Below are 23,443 nucleotides of genomic sequence, written 5' to 3'. Positions count from 1 at the left end.
TCTTTCCCCATGCCACACCCCAGCGCCCCTGGGAGTGCATTCATGCTGATTTTACATGTCTCTTCCTTAACTCCTTTCAGCTTGTTGTAGTTGATGCTTTCTCAAAATTTCCCCATATGGTTTGTTGCTCTTCCATGTCCTCAGCAGCTATGGCCACAGCTCCCTCAAATATTTTTTTCCCTAGAATAATTGCCATATCTCCTTGCGACTGACAATGACTCGCAGTTTGTGTCTCGAGGTATTTGTACAGAGAGTGGTATCTGGCATGTTACGGCCCCTCCCTTTTACCCGTAGCCCAATAGAAAGGTGAAAAACTCAGATGAAAAAATATATCACTCAATCTTTTACCGAAGAAGCTCTCAATAGGTTCTTGAGTTTATATAGATTCATTCCAGTTGTCAATAGTAGCCCAGAGGAGCTGCTTCATGGCCACCAGTCCCATATGTTGTTTTATTTGCTCACACAGTTCCATCTGGGCTCTGCTGCCTGGGCCCATGGGTTTGGCCAGTGCCCTAAGTGGATACCGATGGTTGTCAGTCACTGCCTTGGCCGCTGACTTTGCATCATGCACACCTCTGATGGCTTGGTGTCATGACACTATGACCAGCTCTGTCCATGCATGATCAGGTGCATGATGGAAAGAGTAGGTTGGTACTCACCGTAAAGATGCCACATTGAATTGCAGATAGGCATAATGAAAAGACTGGTACACATTAAGCTTTTGGAAAAACCCTTCATCACAAAAGAAAAAAACACACGCATTCACACATCAAGCACACCTCACACACATCTGACCACTATCTATCGTTGCTCAGACCAGACAGAGCCTGAGCAGAGATAGCAGTCATGTATGTGGGATGTGAGCTTGATGTGTGAATGCATAGGTGTTTTTCTTTTGTGATGAAAGGTTTCTGTAACAGTCTTTTCATTGTGCCTGTCTGTGCCCAGTGTTTCATCTTTACATTGAGTAGTAATCTGTCCTTTCCATAATTGTAAATAGTAAATTAAGGCAATCTTTGTTATTACTGTAGGAAGCAAAAACGAGTGACTAGCATATACTGTCATTCTGAACAAAAAACTTCTGTTCGATCATTTTTACTTCTTGCAGCAATGACAAAGATTGCTTTAACTTGCTGTTTGTTGCACTTCTGTTCATCACTGGGCTCATTATTTCTGAGTCTGTAGAAGTTGGAACTCTTCGGCTGCTAGTATTCTGTGTTTGGTTGCTATGAACCTCACAGATATAACAGTAACAGTACTGCATGTAGTAACATATGGGGTGTGTTGAAAAAGTATTGAACCTTCTTCTTTCCTACAAGATTCAACAGGCATTCAGAGCAATGCCATGAGCAACACAGAGGTACAATGGCTTCAAAGATGACTGTGCATCAAGTGGACCCTCAACAAGCCAAAATGATCATGTCATTGAGCAAGTGTGGACTTTACTCATGGAAGGTCATTGTTTCACATTGTAAGAAATGAAATGGCTCTGAGCACTATGGGACTCAACTGCTGTGGTCATAAGTCCCCTAGAACTTAGAACTACTTAAACCTAACTAACCTAAGGACAGCACACAACACCCAGCCATCACGAGGCAGAGAAAATCCCTGACCCCGCCGGGAATCGAACCCGGGAACCCGGGCGTGGGAAGCGAGAACGCTACCGCACGACCACGAGATGCGGACCACATTGTAAGAACTTGCAAATGACGTTCGGGGAAGCATTGGGTAGATACATTCAATTGTGATCAATGATTTGTGCATGAACAGATAGTCCACAAAATCCATACTGTAACTGCTGGCAAGGGAGTAGAAGCAATAGTGCCTGGAAATGGCACATGATATGCTGACAGTGCAAACAGTAACCCCAGCTTTCTGAACATCGTTACAGTGGAAATATCCAACTTCCCTATCATGTTAACTATTTTCTTCGACTCACAGGGGTGGTCCGTTGTGATTACAGTCTGTAAACTTTTAGATGTCAGACCTCTCCCTAGTCCTGAATCGGTAGAAGTCTGTAAACGTCGGAAGGCTTCGGTAGGCACGCAGTTTCGACTGCTGCCAACATTACGTAGCTGACAGTGTTGTACGAGGTAGCCATTGTCATCTGCTTCGTTATTGTTTTGCGCTGTACTGTTCTGCGTGTTTTTCTTGTGCAGTTGTGCTAAACATTATCAAAATGAGGGAAGAGGCAGTTGCTGGTCCATCTCGGGAGTCACCAACAACCCCTCCCGGTAGGCCTACGGTTAGAAGGAAACCAATATTACGTAGCGATGCTCGCAAAATTATATTGTGTGTGATTGAATGCTGCGCGGCACTTTTCACACATCTCGATGTTTACCACGTTGTATCTCCTGAATTATATGTCGTAAAGAGACATAAATTTGCCGGCGTATTTACTGATATATGTGGATACTGTATGCGAAATATGTTGCGATTAGAGTTAATAGTAACGAAATAATACATTAAAATGTCATGCCTACTGCGGCAGATTTACGGTATGTACTGACAAAATGTAGTAAGCGATAACCTTTCTTGCTTTCATTATTTTGTGGGGGGTGTCAGCGAGAAAAATTTTCATAAAGGCTTGAAATTGTATGTAACGTTTGTTGCAAGTCGCTAAGTGCTCTCATTCTCAAATAGTGGATGCATAAAGCTGGGTATTTTCCTGCGGTGGCATCTCATTGTTTATGACATCATATCTCCTCAAGAATGTGTCTTATTTCTTTTTTTTTTCGCCTAGGAACCTTTTTGGGCGTACGGAGAACAACTCACCAAAGTTTCATTGCAATCGGATGAATGGTTTGTGAGTGCATAGTAGACAAACATACATTCATATAAAAGAAAGATGATGAGACTTACCAAACAAAAGCGCTGGCAGGTCGATAGACACACAAACATACACACAAAATTCAAGCTTTCGCAACCAACGGTTACCTCATCAGGAAAGAGGGAAGGAGAGGGAAAGACGAAAGGATTTGGGTTTTAAGGGAGAGGGTAAGGAGTCATTCCAATCCCGGGAGCGGAAAGACTTACCTTAGGGGGAAAAAAGGACAGGTATATACTCGCACACACACACATATCCATCCGCATATACACAGACACAAGCCTGTAACAGACCTTCCTGTCTCCTCCGATAAGTTTACATAGCCGCTATTTTAAGAGTTAAACAAAATATTACAATTTTGGTACTCGACTTTCACTCTAAAAACTGGTTACACCTCAGACCAATGCAGCCAAACCCACACTTCCTTTCATTGAAAAACGATGTCTTTAATCCTACTCTAATTTTTTTAGGCTCTGACCCATCATAATGTCTTCCGCTCTGTATGACAGGAGACAGTTTAACAGTCCCCACATCCTGGCATCAGAAAAAGTTATATATATATATATATATATATATATATATATATATATATATATATGTTGAAACTCTTTGCCTTTACAAATGTCTGCTTGTGTCAGTGTATATGCAGATGGATATGTGTGTGTGTGCGAGTATATACCTGTCCTTTTTTCCCCCTAAGGTAAGTCTTTCCGCTCCCGGGATTGGAATGACTCCTTACCCTCTCCCTTAAAACCCAAATCCTTTCGTCTTTCCCTCTCCTTCCCTCTTTCCTGATGAGGCAACCGTTGGTTGCGAAAGCTTGAATTTTGTGTGTATGTTTGTGTTTGTTTGTGTGTCTATCGACCTGCCAGCACTTTTGTTTGGTAAGTCTCATCATCTTTCTTATATATATATATATATATATATATATATATATATACACACAATGATGATGTGACTTACCAAATGAAAGTGCTGGCAGGTCGACAGACACACACAAACGAACACAAACATACACACAAAATTCAAGCTTTCGCAACAAACTGTTGCCTCATCAGGAAAGAGGGAAGGAGAGGGAAAGACGAAAGGCTGTGGGTTTTAAGGGAGAGGGTAAGGAGTCATTCCAGTCCCGGGAGCGGAAAGACTTACCTTAGGGGGAAAAAGGGACGGGTATACACACGCACACACACACATATCCATCCACACATAGACAGACACAAGCAGACATATTTAAAGAATTTGGGCAGATATATATATATATATATATATATATATATATATATATATATATATATATATATATATATATATATATATTAATGCACATGATTATTTCAGTTTCGTTTACGAACAACATTTAAAGCGAGTTTTACTTCCAAGCCTTTTGTCTGCTTTCGTGTAAGCATGACGCGCAATTTGTAGTGCCAGCACTGCAACTGGTAGGCGTGCCTTGTCTCCCCCCCCCCAACGGCTCCTCTCCCCTCACCAGCCAATGCTTGCTTCCTCCTCTCCCCGCACTCCCCTCACAACTCTGCCATCTTACAGTTAACACACTGTACACACCCCCAAGGCCAAACCATCGCAAAAGGACACTACCAGAGAGTTTTCATCACCTTTGTGATGCTGTGCAGTGCAAATTGCCAACTTAGCAGCTCCACCGTGGTAATGCACCTGCCCATTCTGTGTATATGATTTAGACTTTCCTCACCAAACACAATGTATGCGTCATTAGTCAGGCTCCCTACCACCATGATGTAGCTGTATGACTTTTGGGTGTTTCATCAAGCTGAAAATGCCTTTGAAAGCAACATGATTTGAGTCAGGAGAAGACAATATGTAGAATGTGATGACCTGGCTGATCACCATTCCAAAAGACACAGAAATAATACATAAGTCACTCATATGTTTGCTTATTAGCATTGAAGATGAATTTAAATATTTGTTATGCAGTGAGCTGTGATACACTTACAAAATTTTAATACTAGTATGGTTGCTTCTTAGTTCCACCCATTTTATTATGAATTTTGATTCAAAAATTTTCCATGTAATACACTGTGTACTTTTTTCATTCAAAATGTTTCTAATGCATACTAACATTCAGGTGTTATAATTTACCATGTACTGCAAATTTCTTTTATTCTTTATCACCTAATTTTATCATGGATTCTGCTGCTTTTTTTAATAAAATTGAAAGAAGATTGCTAGATCTTCTGTGAAAATGGAGAAATTTATGTCTTAATTTCCATATACTTCTGCCTGTTATGATTACTGTATTCATTTTAAATGTGAATTTTTGCTTGTTTGTGTTATTTACTTTCATTTTTATTTGAAACAATTTGCATTTTGTCCTATGCACTGAAGGATTTTACATTTTCCAACATCTAAATCATATGTGTTCCAGACTTTGGAATAATGATTCACTGTCACTAGAGTTGCAGACTTTCTTGTTGATGACAAACCTGAATCATATTATTACTGAAATTTGTTGCATTTCCCAAACATTCTGCATAATTCTGGTGATACCCTATTTGGAATTTGGACCTGTTGATTTTATGATTCCTCCTGTAGTTCCACATGCAATTTGTTGAGAATTGAGATATAAAGTTGTGTTTGTTGATTCTGAACATCAGTTCTTGAGTGTTAAATGTCATTTGTCTATTACCTTTGATAAAACAGAGGCCCAGTGGATGATATCTTGCAAGTTTTGTTTTGTAGAGAAATTTCAGTTTTCTTGTTCCCTCTTTACTTCCCTCCCTGCCCTGAGTGTATGTGCAAATGGGTGTTTACTCGGTATCATTCCACCAAAAGTGTTTCCTATGTTGGAATTAGTTATCTTGAAGATAATTTTATTTTTATTTTTTAATTTCTCGTCATTTCTTTCCATCTTAACTCTATTGTGAAGGAGTGCTGTATTTTGGTAGTATTAGATTTCACTATTGATGATTTATTTGTAATGAACATATTCTGTGCATCATGAACTACTTTGCTATTAGAATCCTTGTTTGTGCACTTTCTGTTAAATGTTCATAATTTCTGTGTAGTTTGTGTAATGGCAAGCCATGTTATTGTGAAACTCACCAATGAGTTAACTAGGAATTCACCAAGTCTTATACTTTCATGGGCACTTTCTTCCTACGCTTCTCGGAGGAACACTCGTCTATAGTGCAATGTTGCTTTGTTATTTACTGTTACTACGCCACCAATTTAGAAGTGAAGCTGTATGCAGCAATGAGAAACCACTAGCTTAGTGACAAACACATAGAGGTATGAATTTTTTATCTCCCCTTCCTGTTTTATCCTTCCTATTTAGAAGAAGTTATTTAGGATATCTGCCTGTAGAAGAGTTGAGAAAATCACTAAATAGAATATGACAAGTCTAATGGAATAATTTTCTCCGACACACTGACATTTAATGTTAATTTGACTATTGTTGCATGAACTGATAGCACTACCTGATTATATTTTAAATGATTTTTACATTTTTCTTTTCCAGACCATTTATATTGACCTTGCTCTGGGCTGTATTAATAAAAACTCGCAAGTGTTTTGTGAAAGTTAAGAGAAAAGCTGAGCCTGACAGTGATGCTGCAATTCTCTCTTTGAAACTGGCAAGAGATGTACTCTCCAAGATTGACCCTCTTTGCTGTGTTCCAGAAACTGATTCAAGTAGTTTTGCAGAGACAGTGGCAAAAATGGCAGCATTAATAAATGCTTACTGTGAAACTGAACAAGAAACAGTGCCTGCATTGACAAATGGTTTGATTTACAATGTAGATTTGTGCCATCTGTACCTGAAAGCATTACAAAAGTTTCCCTTGCTTAATATGTGTAAAGAAGTCCAGAGCATTGTTTTACTGAGTACCATTGCCATATTGCTTGCCACAGAGAAGATTTATCGCCCTACTGCTGCAGAAGACATACTTCTGAAGGAGACTTGTTGTGAGATACTTATTGGTGAGTATAAATGAGATTGCTTGATATATTTATATCAGAAGTTATTGCAGTAATTTTAATTTTGAGTTTCTTCAGAGAGCTTAAATTATTTATAACTCTATACTTATGTTGTGTATAGGGATTTGAAAGAAATTAAACAGGTTATTGTCTATCAGCATGGTAATTTGTCAAAGTTTCTGCTAGTAACAACGTGGATTAGAAATTTTTGTTCAAAGTAGTAATAATTTTTGTCTTCAGTCAAACAATGGAAAATCCCGAATAGAATGTAACAATATTATGAAAAGGAAAATATCAACTCACCACATAGCGGAGATGCTGAGCCGCAGACACACACACACACACACACACACACACACACACACACACACAGAAATGCAACTCACATGCACGACCTCAGTCTCAGGCAACTGGAACCACATAACTGGAACACAATTTTTGTCTTGTATTATGTTACAGTCTCTAAATAAAATAAAAGGTATCAATCACTTAAGACCATACTTCCATTGGACCAGAAAAAGCAGTTGGGAGAAAACTGATTTTACATCTGCAGTACTGTCAAGTTCTCCCAGTACTTTGTGTCAAATGGAAAGTACAATATAGAAAATAGTTAAAATTACAAAGTGATAAAAAGTCCGACCATTACTTTGCTGCAGACGGCACAAACCTAGGTACTAATGATAGATCCACTTCAAATTTGAAAAGCCTCACATGCTCGTCATCACAAGTGGGTTCCTTCTAACATAAACTAAAACACTGGACTGGAAGTACAACGGCTCCGATCCCCAACTAGCCATCCAGATTTAAATTTTCTGATTTCCCTAATCATTTAGGCAAATGCTATGATAGTTCCTTCAAACCTGTGTGTGTGTGTGTGTGTGTGTGTGTGTGTGTGTGTGTGTGTGTGTGCGCACGCATGTCAGATAGAGAGAGAGAGATATACATACATTATCACACTTGCATCAATTCGAAGCAAGTAGCTGAAACATTTTTAGGTTTGCCGTGTTGCAGGTTTGTTGGAAAATGTGAGCAACATAGGCTGTCATTTGCAACTGAGTCATATTATACTCCGTGTAAATGCACTGAGTTTAGCTCCTCATTGTACTCACCTTCGGCAACAGCTACTATCAAGTTTAGCGTTGCAAATGATAAGTGGCTCTATAGAGGAGCGGCAGCTCACTGAGAACTTGGATGTCCTGTTGGAGAACAGTGAATGTGGCTCTGCATGGGAAATTGGCACAGCAGTGTTGCAAGCACTTTATAAGGTAATAAAAGTTATTGTTTTCTTGTTAAATTTGAATTTTTTAAGCAAACAATTTCATAAGGAATTTACTTTTTAATTTATGTTTAATAACAACACCTAAATATTGGGAACACCACATTTTAGGAAAGTAATAATTACCAAATTTTCATAAAGTTCAATGGTTTTATTTGTATCAGACATTGCTTTCCACAATTCATAAACCTCTTATTCTGTTGTGATTATTATTATTATTATTATTATTATTATTATTATTATTATATATTTGTTTGGGTGCACAACAGTCAGGTCTGTACTGCAAATAATTTTTAGGTGAGTTACTCATAGGAAATTCTCAGTTATAGTATGCAGAGGGATTCAAGAACAACTTATCATTTTATGAAACTGGTGGTACTGATTAAGTCAAAACAAAGCAGTCTTTTAAAATAAATAATAGACTACTTATTTCTGACTGTTACTGATATGATAAATAGGAGATCAATCATATTGTGTGCCATGACCTCTATCTATTTGTATTTTGTTTTTACATACTTCTTGGTAAAAAGCATGTTTGTGATCGGATCTATATTAACATCAACATTGCATAAAATTGTCAGGATTACAAATTCTTGACTAAGGCAGTTTCTTCTCGACCCGGGATATAAAGTGTGCCCTAGTTTTTAAAATTTCATTATAACAGAGATACCTAAAGGAGTTTGTAATTAATACTAACAAAGAGATAGAAGGGCTGGCCAGTACTTACCTCAGCTCAGTACATCCAATAGATACACAAAAAACAGAACCGAAAATTTACGTTCCTAGCTTTTGGAACAAATGTTCCTTCATCAGGGAGGAGAGAGGGGAAAGAAAGGGAAGAAGGGAAAGTGGATTCAGTTACTCACAATCCAGGTTATGAAGCAACAGGGAAAGGAAAACATCCTTGCTACCCTCCCTGTTTTCCTTTCCCTGTTGCTTCATAACCTGGGTTGTGAGTAACTGAATCCACTTTCCCTTCTTCCCCTCTCTCCTCCCTGATGAAGGAACATTTGTTCCGAAAGCTAGGAAAGTAAATTTTCGGTTCTGTTTTTTGTGTATCTATCGGCCGTACTGAGCTGAGGTAAGTACTGGCCAGCCCCTCTATCTCTTTGCTAGTATTAGTTTCACACCTTTATATGAGATTTTCCATTAATCATTTGGAGTTTGTAATTACTAACTTGTTATAAATGTAATTAATAGCATTAATTTGCAGCAACAATTTATGCTTATAACAACTGTTAAAATGATGAGTGCCAGTCTCAATACCTGCATTATAATGGTGCACAAAATTTTCCTGCTTTCTTTTAAATGTTTGTGTTGCCTGTTGAACAATGAGACGGGCAGCTAGGACCTACCAGCCAGTTCCTTTCTAATTTCTATTGAAGTTTTGTGCACAGATGCCATCATGTTACTCATGGGAAGAAAAATACAGACTATGACTAAGATCTATCATTCTTTTTGGCTATGGGACATGACCCCCTCCCTGCCCCCTCCCTTTTCAATCTGACCATGAAGATACTTGCTATTGAAATTCTCATACCATCATGATGAAACATATCCTCTTACAGACAAGAAGAGGTACAGTTTCCAACAATTGCAGTAACATATTTCAAATGAAGGGTAGGTAATGTGAATGATTCAAATGCGATGGCAGTATAAGGTCCTATTAATTAATCTTATACAATCCCAGCCTGTGGGCGCTAATGACCATAGAAGTTTTGCGCCCTAAAACCACAAAAAAAAAAAAAAAAAATGAGCATGGCATGTGCACTTTCATCCTTCACTTGGATCTTATGCTAGTTGATAACACCATCACAGATGAATGAGGCCTCATTCATTAACAGTACAAATGTAAGTAGTTCAGCACTGCAGTACTACACTGGGTAACGTATTGATGGGACTGAGCTCAGGTTTCAAAGTCAGTTGATCACATTCCTTGCACTCTGGTTGTGGTAGGGTTGTAGTTTCTGCTCCACCACCCTCCACATTTTTATCTTTGGAGTGTGGAATTTCATAGGCAAGTCAACAGATGCTTGTTGATGTATCTTCCTTTACACATTCTCAGATTTTACTGAGAAACAATTTTTTTATTGAGATCATTGACCTATTCTCTGTGGCTTGAACGGCCCTCTTTTTTTATCCACAATGCTCCTCTGTGGAACTCCGCAATGGAATTGTCACAGCCAATTGTGTGTTGTTTTTGATGTTGTGCCACAAACCTTATAGTGACATGTAGTTGTATGTTATGAACATCAGAATTTTACTAATGTGTGTGTCACACACATAACACATTCAAGAGCCAATACCTCAAATTTTCTTTTGCGCCTATTGGCTTATTTTCTCAAAATACCCTGTTTCTGGGATATTTGGAGGTCTGTATAGTTTTGATCCGTTATCTTGTAGTTTGTTGTGCAGAGTGCATTCAACTTTTGAGATAATTTGAGATGATTCCTGCAGAGATGGTAGTCATCATTATTTCATTTATTCTAACAATGTATGTTTCTGTTTAACAATGTTCTGCAGTTGTTCATTATTGCATTACAAACATATTGTCAGATGCATCTTTGTTTTTGTGGCACAGTTGCCTAGCTATCAAATTTTGGACACAGCAGCATCTTCAGAAGGAGCTGACAGACTGAAGATCCATCCTATTATTGCTGACAGGGTTACCACATATGGAGGGAAAGCCTTGGATTTAAATCTCTTTGTGTCTTCTGCCGTGTTCCTTATTTCCACCTTAGGTTTTGTTTGTAACACCTAACGTGGCGAGTGCTGTAGCTTCAGTTGTCAGTTTACTCTGAAGAAGGCTGAAAGATTTATAACTGAAACGTGGGAATAAAGAGAAGAAAAAATAGAGTTTATGCAACTGAACATGTGAAATTTAAGAACACGGCAATAAATTTATTTTCTTGATTTAAGGAGGATTGTTTTGACATTAGTGATTTCCCACATTCAGGACAGGGTATATAAGACCCGGGAGATCCAGGAAAAATCCAGGAATTTTTTCATCTGGGAGAAAACTGGGAAAAACCTGGGAATTTTTTAGAATTTTGGGAATTTCTTGTTGTTTTAGTTTTCAGTTAAATTTTTGTAATTTTGACTGGTAAGAACCGGTACACTAACAAAGGATTTTACTGTATCCCACTACTGCAGAATAATACTGCAGCATTAAAACATGAATGAGAGAAAAAAATGAAAATAAAATTTAAATTGTGGAGGAAATGCGCCATATAAAATAACAGCGCACCTACAAGCATCGGCCAACAGCAAAATGTGTCAAAAGCTTTAGGAAGACTGTGCAATGCTTCATAACAACAAATTTCCTCTGATGAGTGTGATGTCACAACTGTTTACATTAGATTCATTTAAGCAGTTACAAGCGGGTTCATGCACACGCACAGTTGAGTTGGTATGAGTAATACCTTCTCCCACTTCTGGCTACAGAAATGTGGCTGTTGGCTGTGTAAGCAGCAGTAGCAGCAACCAGCTACATGGGGTACCCGGAAAAATTTTACTGGTGCACCAAAGCTGCCAGATTCATGTGTGCACAGCAGCAGCAGGCCTGGATCTACTGGGGAGGGGAGGGGGGGGGGCAGACCTGCAAACCGGGCTATCTGAACCAGTCGGCAGTTTCGGGGGGGGGGGGGGGGGGAGGGGACAAATTTATATTCTTGAGGGAAAAAGCCTTGTTTCAAAAAGCACCTGTCATCCGGCACATGATTATTCATTTGATTTTGAAACTCACTCCTGCTGATTTTTGGACATTTTTGAACACATTCTAAGTTGATTTCTGAATGAATTATAAGTTGATTTTTGAATGTGTGCATAGGGTACGTGATGTCTCTGTCAGAGGAATCCTCTTTGCATCTAGAAATGAACTTTCTAGCAGACAAAACGGGACGGGTCTATACGAGCTGAGCAGAATAAAGCCGAACCAGTGAATGCCAACTGCTGCTTGTTTATGTGGTTGATTCAGTTTGCAGATGTTCAGTGTTGTTATAATTACTAGTGAAATCCATAGTTTCAGACTACCAGAGTGGAAATAAACGACTAAGGGGAATAACAGGTAAGAAAGATTATGTATTATCTTCTCGGTGTATCCAAGAAAGTGAAATTCTGATGAAAATTTTTGGCCAGATCGCTACACTAGACAGGGCCAGTTGTAGTCCCCAGCTAGCAGCCGCTTAAGTTCCATTGCGGGAGTAGCGCAGAAAACACATAATAAGCTTAACCAGAGAATAATCGGTTAGTAAAGTTAACCGGAGAACGAGTTTTGACAGTGGTAGGAATAGTTACAGAATTAGTGGTGACAAGATTGTTTGTTAGAACGAGGAAGGAGAAGAAACAGGGACATCACACAAATTATGGAAGAATATGACAATTCCAAATTTATACAAAAATTTCGTTCCACTACTTTTCAGTCTCGTGCATGAGAAATTGGAGCGTATGAATGAAATGTGAAACTGTTTCCTAACATAAAGCTTTTTGATTGTAGTAGGCCAAATAGGTATTTTGTATTGGTACTTCGTGAATTATATTGTCATACTATAAAAATAATCATCATTGCCAAAACAGTTGCGCTTATTTGGTGTGTGTTACAATTGCTGTAATATTAGAAAGGCCTATTTTGTTTTATCCAGCACACAGTGACGAAATAGACGTAATCGGATCAAGAAACCACACCAGTCTTGGGTACTGTTCGTATTAACAGCTTTTTCAGTATTAGACGACAACATTTCTATTTTTCATGTAGCAAAACGCTTGATGAACTTTGATGAGGTAATAGTTCTTTTGCAGAAAGGAAAGCACACCATGTAAAGCTACAGCAAGATTAGAGAGAAAAATCGCTAGGACCTAAAGATTGAAGAAATGTGTACTGTCTTGCCTGGCTCTTGTCTTTACTGGTTGTAGGTATCCTATATTTAGTTTTATGTCGCACAGAAGAGCAAGTTATTAGCTAATAATAGGCAATAAAGAGTCCAGATTTTCTGAAGAGTTCTTGTTCTCCCGGTTACAAATAATCCCATCCAGTATTAATTGCGATTTTTATTTTTTATTTTTATTTTTTAGAGGGGCAGGATGTCAAACCAGCCAACTGGGAGCAGGAAATGCACTACAGGACATTTTAATTTCCACAGTCCTGAAATAGTTTGATGGTATCCATTGCAAAATATACACATTTGAGTTCCACAGAGTGAAATACAGTGACGTGCGGTAGAAGAATGTTGTTTGAAGAGGCGTAGCACTGCACTTCGGCACAATAAAGACCAAATAACTTGTCTTACATCTCCTCGAAGATATATGTTTTATGTATCAGACTCTTCACAAAGATGTGCAGTACAAGATGAACTTCTTTTTGAAAAGTCTTTTTGACGACGTGGTGCGCAGAGCAGTCTGAGTTATAATGGTGTGTGTGTGGGGGGGGGGGGGGGGGGGAGGGTTGTCTCCCCGCGACCCATGTTTACATTTAGTCATTTTTCTGTTTCCTCTTCGTTTACTGCTCTCACGTCAAATGAAAACAAGACTGATTGCTGTGGCTGGTAGCTATCAGGTGAATTAAAATACATTCACATAGTTACGGAAGGCTAAAATATATTACTAGTTTCAGATTTTATTTTATTTCCACCTTTCTCACAGTCAAGCGTTAATCACCTCGCAGAACAATAAACTTATTTTTATCGGTTTACTAAAGAAATTTGGCCTTTATTAAGCTTTCCTGCTGAGGCAGTAAATTTATTTGAAATGAAGTGTTTAATTCCACACTATTGGCTAATTTCAACTGTTTGCTCCATTTCAAGTGCACATTTTCATCTTCTAGCACATATGGCATTATGCCATAATAAAGAACCAAACATGAGATAATACAGTACTGGTACTCCAGGAAATGTACGTCCCGAAAACCATACTGTAAAGCTTAATATCAGGTCGAGGACTGTGTAATTGGATATCTGAACATATGAATGTGCGCTTAAAGGCGAACTATGCATTTTAGTATGATTCATGAAATTCTGATGCTCTTGGAGTATCCTCTGAGGTCTTGTTTCTTTATGACATATTGTAAGAAAGATCTTTTAATGTTTTACACTTATGAACATACGGGCTTCCTACGTCACCATAGCTGTGCAAGCGCGGGGACGCCTTGTATCTGGCACTCTCTGAAAACTGCTGAAATGAATCTATTTCTAACAGGTTGCAGGAAAATATTGCGAATTGTGGTTTGAAAAGTGTTATTTTCAAAGTAAATTTCCTTTAACGTATGATGAATTTCTTAAATCACAGAGCGTTTTCTCTCATTTAAAAATCAACTCCTTGATGATGAGCCATTTAGAAGAATTTCAAGCCCCTAATATCAGAGATTTATGTCCGTATTAAAAATTTTACTGATGCCTTTGTGTGATGTATGTTAAAGTGTAACATGCGCTAAACAGATCAACATTATATGTGAAAGCTTAGCTTCTCCTGTAACTTATTAATCTTCAAGACCAATATTATATGCAAAGGCTTTGCTTTCCTTGTAGCAACACTGTGTATACTAACTTAAACCATTAACTTTTCCTGTTGGTGGAATTCGAATTTATACTTCTGTACAAAAATATGCATCGTACTTGTTGCTGCATATCAGAGATCATTCCAAAATGTGTTTTTTCCCCCGAGTTTCATTTTGTAATGTGCCGAGAAATTCTATGCAACTGTATAAAACCTTATCCATTCAAAGGCGTGGTAAGTTTTACAGTTCTGAGGGAAAGTATACTGTCAATTAACACAGAAAAAGTGTGTTTTCACGTGGGAGAAAATGTATTTTTAACCAGGGAATTGGGGGAAAATCCAGGTTTTTTTTTCCTTGTCCGCATATACACACTGCAGGAAGACCTTCAGGGTTTGATGAAGATAGTTTAAACACATTAATCCGCAATGATCCACATCAGTGTACTCAAGAACTGGCAAAAGTGATGAATTGTGATCGTTCCACCATCGTGTGACATTTGCATGCAAAGAGGAAGGTTCAAAAGTTGGGTGTATGGGTGCCCGTACTCTAAGCCAAAATAAAAAAATCTGTGGGTGACCATATGTGCATCTCTGCATGCTCGTGTCATCATTGGCTTGTGAACGACACTGACTATTCCCATCACGTATTGTTACTGCCAATGAGGACTGGTGTCTTTGTGGTAACATAAGGAAAAGAAACGAATAGTTGACCACAAACAATGCAGCAACACTCCATACAAAGACCTACGTGCATCCATAAAAGAATGTTATGCACCCGATGGGACAGCAATGCTGAGGTGTCCTACAAATCTACAAATTGCTTCCTCAAGGTGATGATAACTGAGACTTCTTGTAGAAACAATCCAACAACAACAAGCCTGAAGACTGCATAAAGTGATGCTACCTCACGATAACGCCCGCCCGCATTCTGCCAGACTGGCAAAAACACTGTACAGGAATTGGTTTGGGAAGCCATTCCACTTCCACCTTACCATGCACCCTCGGATTTTAACCTTTTCCACTCTCTGTCGAACAATTTTCAAGGAACTTCCTTTCCAGGTTGTTCAATGAGTTCTTTGCCTTAAAACTGTGTGATCTCTACACTCACAGAATCAAAAAGTTATCCTAGCATTGCTAGACTGTTGTAAATAGTGAGGACGAATATATTATTGATGACTAAAGTCTCTGTTGTGATTAGTAAACTTATGGAAAAATGCTATGAACTTATGCACCAATTACTTTATGAGAGTGAAATAAAGGGTTAGCTGTAATCATTTTGAATATTAGTTTGAACATCACAGTGCTTTAGTAGGCATGGTCCTTTTGGAGGAGGTAAGCCATTGTCTTCCGCCAGCCTTAACCAGCCAGTTATAAGGGGCTTAAAAGTTTAATGTGGACTCCGTACCGCAATACTTTTTACATCAACAGGCATTTCCAGAGTTGAAAGAAGTGACAAGTGACAGATAAAAACCCTAGGTCTGACCTGGGATTGAATCTAAGACCTTTGAATCCGTAGTCTTATACTTTACCACTGAACCACAACTACAAACATTTTACTACTCAGATATTTTGTTTGCCTTAGCTCCACAAAAATTTGAATGATTACCTGTACTGCTGCTGCTTCAAAAATGGACAATGGACAGTTTCTATTGTTAACTGGGAATTAACATTGACTTTACTGCTTGCATATTTTTGTGACTCTCACTCCCTTAAGTTGATTTCTGCATAGTTGTGTTAGTACTTCATAGATTGATAGATTGTAAACACTTATTTTATTTTTATGGATGGTCTTTCATACTAAAATTAACTCATTAGTTGTATTGCCATGTCTTCCAATTTTATTGGTGAACACTGAGCCTATTAATGCAGAATTTTTGTATAGAAAATATTTATTTATGTGTTTTGTCTCCATACCTTTGGATGTCATATCTGTGACTCTTTCCACAAGGATATTAGTAATTTTCTTGATCTGCCTGCTGCTCGAACCTCCTTACGTATTATCTGTTATTTAGGAGATGATTGGGCACTACTACTGCTACCATTGGTTCATGGAGCATTTTGTGTTGTTGATATATCTGCTACTGCTGATCTGTGACTTCATCCTAAAACAAAGCCTGACTGTCCTACCTGTAACTACAAAAATTTACCTAAAATCATCATGAGAGCTACACACTATTTTCTCTCTCACAAACTGTCAAATTTCTTCTTAGATCCTAACTCGGCTAATATCTGTGTCATCTCTGCACACACTTTGCAACTTTGTTTATTTATGGCTGATCATGTCACCTATGTTGAATATCCTGGTACTGGTCAAACTGTTAGCTACCACCACATGTATTACTACTAAATTTTCTCTTATGATTTTCTTACAGAGAGACCCTAGATATTCTGTTATGTGATTAAACCCTGCATTTCTACAATTGATGGACTACATATTCCCAAGGATGTTGACCTAGTAGCAGTACTTTCTTTTCTAATGACAGCTGAAGGAGGTGGTGTTTTTCATTTTTGTACATAAATAAAACTACCAGGGCAGATGCTTTCTTTTAGCCTTCTAGCCAGCCAATTGCTGCTCCAATGCCAATCTTTTTATGGGCCATCTAGAGAAGACCCTCCTAGCCTCCCAAAACACCAAACCACTAGTCTGCTTCAGATTCTGTGATGATATCTTCATGATCTGGACCCAGGGCCAAGACATTCTATCTTTGTTCCTTCACCATCTCAACACCTACTCTCCCATCCACGTCACATGGTCCTCCTCATCCCAGCGTGACCTTCCTAGATGTTGTCTTCTTCCTCTCTGATGGCTCCATTCGCACCTCTGTCCACATTTAACCCACCTACCACCAACAGTACCTGCATTTTGACAGCTGTCATCCATTTCACACAAAAACATCCCTCCCATATATCATGGCTACCCAGGGACAGTGTATCTGTAGTGACAAAAACTCCCTTGCTCAGTATGCTGAGTGTCTCACCAAGGCCTTCACAGACAGGCACTATCCCCCATACCTAGTCTGCAAACAGATCTTTCGTGCCATTTCTCCTCACAATCTCAATCCTCCTCCCAAAAACTAACCACAAAGGAGTGTCCCCTTCATCACCCAGTACTACCCTGGACTGGAACAACTGAACCATATCCTTCACCAGGACATGATGATGCCGTGAAATGAGGGACATCCTACCCGAGATTCTTCCCACTGCTCCTCCACAACATCCTAGTCCATACCTATGCCACTCCCAATCCCAACCCTTTGCCACAAGGATCATACCCCTGTGGAAGGCTCGGGTGCAAAACCTGTCCAATCCACCCAGCCCTTCCTTCCAGTCCTGTCACAGGTGCATCCTACCCCTTCAGGGGCCAGGCCACATGTGAAAACAACAATGTAATTTACCAGGTCTGCTGCAGTCATTGCACTCATTGCACAGCTTTTTACATTAGTATGATTACCAACTAGCTGTCTACAAGGATGAATGGCCACCACCAAACTGTGGTCAAAAGCAAAGCAGACCAACTGCTGGCACATTATGCAACTGTATGTAACACGCTTAATTTCAATGATTGCTTCACTACCCAAGCCATCTGGATCCCTCCCTCCACCACCAGTTTTTCTGAACTGTGCAGATGGTAGTTATCCTTACTACACATTCTCCGCTCCCGTAATCATCCTGACTTCAAACCTACGGTAACATACTGTCCCCATATCCTCCACCCAACAGTTTCCATCCCCTATGTCCTACCTTTTCCTCCCCATGCTCATCTCCTGCCCTGTTTATTTGCAGCCCTCTGCTAATGCATCCACCTGTTTTTCCCTACTCCTCTCATTTTTTGTTCCTTTTTCCCCACCTCCCTGCCCCACATCCTCCTGACACTGAAACTGTTGGACTTTAGTTCCAGCACACTCCACCAGACAGCATTTGTCTCTCTCCCCCCACTTGTACATTACTATCCCTTCCCCTTACCCTTCCACACCCCCTCCAGATGGCTGCTTGCATCCCACATGATGTTGCGATCCCTCCTGAGACAGTGGAGTAGGCCGTCAGGTGTGCTTGCTTTTTGTATGCGTGCGTGCGTACTTGCGTGCGCACGTGCATGTGTGTGTGTGTGTGTGTGTGTGTGTGTGTGTGTGTGTGTGTGTGTGTGTGTGTGCAAGCACCTTTACTGACGAAGGCTGTGGCCGAAAGCTACATGTGAGTGTCTTTTAATCGTGCTTGTCTGTAACTTGATGTGTCTTCTTTACAGTAAATAGCAGTCTATCTTTTCCTAGTTTATCTAGTTTTAATACCGCCCAAGCTGCTAAAATTCCACTTCCTCACGCTATTTGCCATAGAATAAGGCCAAAAGGTCATCAGAATAATATACAATGTGAGAATTGAAGGGATGCACAATGTCATTAATATATATTAGGAAAAAGAAAGAACCAATAATGGAGCCCTGAGAGACTTCTTGTATCACTTTTTCACTTCAGGATTTGAAAGCTACAACCTAACTGTCAGGTTGATATATAATTTTGGTATACTGTTTCCAGTAGATCTGGTATGTGGCTAGAAGTTTCATGGACGTGTGCCCTCAGTTTCTTTAACTTTAATGGTTTGCTAAGTCAAAAGATTTGCTCTGGTCTAGAAATATACCAGCAGCATGTGTATCTTGTTCTGTGTGACTGTAATCTTCATGTAAGAATCATAATAACAGCAGTGGTCATGCTTAGAACTTTCTTAAATATTTGCTTAGATTTGGTAAGCATTTTGTGTCTAGAGAGGAAATTAATGAGTTGAGATAGGACAATAGTTTCAAATATTTTACTGGAAATGGATATCAGTGACATCTTTCAGTAATTTGAAACTACTTCCTTACATCCCATCTTATGCACTAGATGAATTACACTTATTTTTAAGATATGTGAATATAATTTTTTTTAAATATTATAGTTAATGTGGTAGGTAAGAGGTTTAGTGGTCTCATTCACACAGTTCTTTACCACTGTGCTTGAGAAACTGTCCCATCCAGACAAGTGGTAGGCCCTTAACTTTTGTATTGTATTAAATGTTTCTTGTCAGTTCATCTCCACAAATTTGAGCACTGCTCAATGTGTGATGTTATTTGGTGTCTCAGCCTGCAAATCTATAATGGAGGCTGGGTGGTGAGAAGGAGAAACAATATGCTTATTGAACAAATTAAGTAATGTCTTTGGATCTTTTACTAGATGACCTTCTTGAATTATGTTGACTTATTCAATGTTGTACAGTGTTCACTGATTAGTGTCCGGGATGCTTTATCTGTATTGGCTGAGTACGCAGTTGCATCATTGTTGAGCTGTTCTCTCCATTGTAAGAGGTTTGCCATAGAAGGTTTTTTTAATTGAGCTTTTCCTGTTTTTTAATATAAAAGTATACAAGATCAATATCATATGTGTTCTGCTTTGGCTGAATCAAATGTATAAGTTTCAGTCTAATAGTACTTTCTCTGTGGCAGTATGTTAGTACCCTGGCTATTTCTTTGATAGGACAGCAGTAGTGAAAATGCCTCAACATTATTCTGTAAAATTCATCTCTTATTTTTTTCAGAGCCTTCAGCTTGATAAATCGTGTCCCTCATCACACCTGCTAGCTTATTTTTGAAATTCTTAGTTTGACACTATTCACAATCTGCTTCTGCTTGTATATTTTGGTTATAATTGATACATAACTTTAGTTATCACTAGTACATCAAAACTTAGGTATTCTGACAACTGGCAGTAGTTGTGTGAGTAATGAAAATAAACATTTCTGTACTAACACTGCTGTTCACATATCTGTTGATCGTTGTGTAATCTATTTGAGTAGAGCTCGACTCTTGCTCTAATGTCAGCAACTTCCTGTACATTAAATTGCAGAAGTTTGCATTAATATTTAACTCTCCAACTATACCAAGGTTAGTGGTCAAATCTGTATTATGCTGTTAAGTCCATTCAGGTAGTAGAACACATCAGTATTTGGTGGGTGGTACCTTCCAGTGTCTTTATGTTTAGCTAACCCCTTTGGCTGAATATTTGTTTGGAGCACAACGCCAGTCATTTCAGTTTTTCCTTTAGTGTACAGTTCAAGAAATGAGTTTCTTTTAACTGTAATATATTCACTAACAATTAGTGCCATGTTGTTTCCTGCATTGAGCATGTTTGTACGATATTGCACATTTAAGCCCATTATCCTAGATGCACTGAGCTCTCATGTTTACTTTTTGTTTTGTGTAAATCACAGAGCTTTAAGGTACTGGATTCTAAATCACGTGACTTATTACACAATCCATTCATACTGCACTGAAATTACGTTTCCTGTGTCAATTTACATGTCTGAAAGTCTTCTCCAATATTACAAAGGGCTTAAGCAGTGGTCAGTGATAACCAGTCCAAAGACACCCCTTTGGTTCTATTTGTACAGGTTGGGCACTTGCACCTTTTGTAAAACTTCGGACCACAGGATCTATATAAACATATTTCCTTTTAGAAATTTGTTGGCTGGAAGAAACTTGAGAGACCCTCTAGGTATACTGGTAATACTTTTTTTGTAGCTTGCAGTCACATAGTGTCAGCTTAAAACAGTATACTGTATTATTTTCTGTCCGGTACACTTGACAATGCAAAAATTGGATGGTGGAAATCACAGCCAGAACTGAGGTCCAGTGCAGGACTGACATGAATGAAATGCAACCTGCCATATTCTTCTGTGTACCTTAGGAACATGCAGATGAGGAAATATTACTTCAAAAGTTGTAGGAAACCGATCTTGTCATTATTCCAGATATGTCCTACTATAATCTATAGATATAGTGCCTGTTAACAGAAGTAATGTTTATAAATGGTCACTGCATGTCAAGTGTTAATTTCCTTGTGAGTTTCTTTTTCAGCCAGAAGACACATGTTCTTCTGGTTCAAACAATATTTTTTCTATGATGCCCTCCATTATATTTTATGAAACACATTTTGATGATGTGCTGCTAATTTCCCACCAAAGTGGTGGAATTTTGGGTACAAATGAACAAGAATCACTTCTGATGGAAAATGATCTCCCTGGAGTCAAAAAATTAAATTTATTGCCTCTTTTTAACATAATGCATGAGAATTGTTCAAACAGCTTCATTATACCTAACAGCTTCATTGTATCTAACACAGTTGTAGACCAATAGTCTGTTGCAGTGTGTTGAGTCTGCAGCTGCACCGTTCGTTCTGTAATAGCCAATGAGAGTACACAAGCTTGCAGTTGAGTCACATATTCATGTGACATGCCTGATCATCAGCAGGCTATTCGGGACCATGTCAATACTCTTGTGGAGCAAGAGAATTTGACAGTGTCAGAGGCTTCGGCACAGTATGGCGCACTGTGCAATGGTGGATGAAACATTATTGAGATACTGGAGAATCCAATTGGCATCTAGGAACTTTACTTTGACATGTAACAGCACTTGTCCAGGATAAAGAACTTCTCAACACATCAAGGCAAAATCCTTTTTAAGAGCGGTGCAGTTGAAACAAACTACTACATTTGCTGGATCGGTGGATGTGGTTTGGCGCTGGCTTCAGGGTCTGGACTACTTAGCAAACATGTGGCTATCAAAAAGAGTTTCTATGATGATCATCACCAATTAGCATTTGCTGAGGACAGTGGGGCGGGATGAGTTTCCGTGGACATGGAGTGCTTCACACAATAGATGGTTGACTTGATGCTGCCCAGTATACCCATATTATGAGTAATAATATGCTCCTATCAGTGCAGTTATCTCCAGACAGAGTATTCTGTTTCCAACAGGACCATTCCCCCACACATGTGTCAGGGATGATGCAGGAGTGATTTGCAGAACAGACATTTCTCTTCGTGATTAGTCTCTATTTGCACCAGACCTAAACCCTATTAAAAATATATGGGCACAGATTAAATGAGTGAAGCAAGAAAGCTGACCTGACCCTCTCCCTCCCACCCCATCCCACCCCGCCAAGAACCTGTGATGACCTTGACCTTTGGAATGTCGCTTTAGCTGCCTGGTAGGAGATGATGACAGGATATGAGAGATTTATTGCCCACTGCAAAAGCCGACTGCAGACAGTCATTGAAGTTGAAGGCCTTTGGATGGGATATTAAATGGTAAAGAATCCACCCTTGCTGTGCCATTTTGGTGATTGAAAATATCTTAATAAGTACCGTGAACTGTTCATTCTAGTAATTTCGTAGTTCCCGCTGATTAAACAAGTTAATGGGGGAAAAAAAAAAAAAAAAAGAGGCAAGATATGAACCAAACCTTGTTGCTAGGCAGTTGTCTGTTAGATCGCTGACTGTGCCACTGAGGAAACAACTGCAGTATGCTACAGCTGCCAACCTTCAGATACTTCTTACTGCTCTTGACTTCACACCACGAAATGAAGTAACATTACTAAGTCTGCAATGCTACGAATGACATGGTGCTATTTTTGTGCATGTTTATAAGGATGCTTTCTTGTTCTGAATGTCAAAAAGGTGTTAATCCGTCTACTACAATCACAATTACAAGTGTTCTTTACTGTTATGAGCAGATCTGTACAGCCTTTAATGTGGTTGGCTCGTGTGTAACATGGTGGGTACTTCAAATTTCAGCCACTGCCATTTTTTTTGTGCTGCTAAGTGTACTTGCAAAATTTAAAAACTGTTCATTCATCCACACATAATGTTCCGTGAATCCCATAATGAGGAAGAGCATTCAGGGGTGTGGAATGAGTGAACTTGTACATAAAGAGGCAGCAGTAGTAGCCACACCTCGCTACTTTTGGAAAGTGTACGGGCAAAAAAACGACTAGCATATAATGAGAATTATGATAATTACTTGCAACTTGGAGAACTAGCTTCTTCAGCCACAGCAACATTAGTGGTAGAAAAGAGATATGTTTCAAACTTGTTGT

At 39.0% G+C, this 23,443-nt stretch overlaps 1 protein-coding gene across 1 annotated transcript in view; it reads left to right on the top strand.

The window, feature by feature from the left end:
• LOC126162321 (uncharacterized) overlaps positions 1–23,443 on the top strand; it is a 135,723-nt gene that overhangs the window by 69,641 nt on the left and 42,639 nt on the right. Inside the window, exons 7-8 of the mRNA XM_049918745.1 lie at positions 6,321–6,781; positions 7,790–8,043. Coding sequence (XP_049774702.1) covers positions 6,321–6,781; positions 7,790–8,043 — 715 coding nt within the window. The remainder of the gene's footprint in view (positions 1–6,320; positions 6,782–7,789; positions 8,044–23,443) is intronic.

This window comes from Schistocerca cancellata, chromosome 2 (genome assembly GCF_023864275.1).
Source record: "Schistocerca cancellata isolate TAMUIC-IGC-003103 chromosome 2, iqSchCanc2.1, whole genome shotgun sequence".
Classification (NCBI taxonomy): Eukaryota; Metazoa; Arthropoda; class Insecta; order Orthoptera; family Acrididae; genus Schistocerca; species Schistocerca cancellata.
Note: the sequence above shows the minus strand (reverse complement) of the source record. Positions and strands in the feature narration are given on the sequence as shown.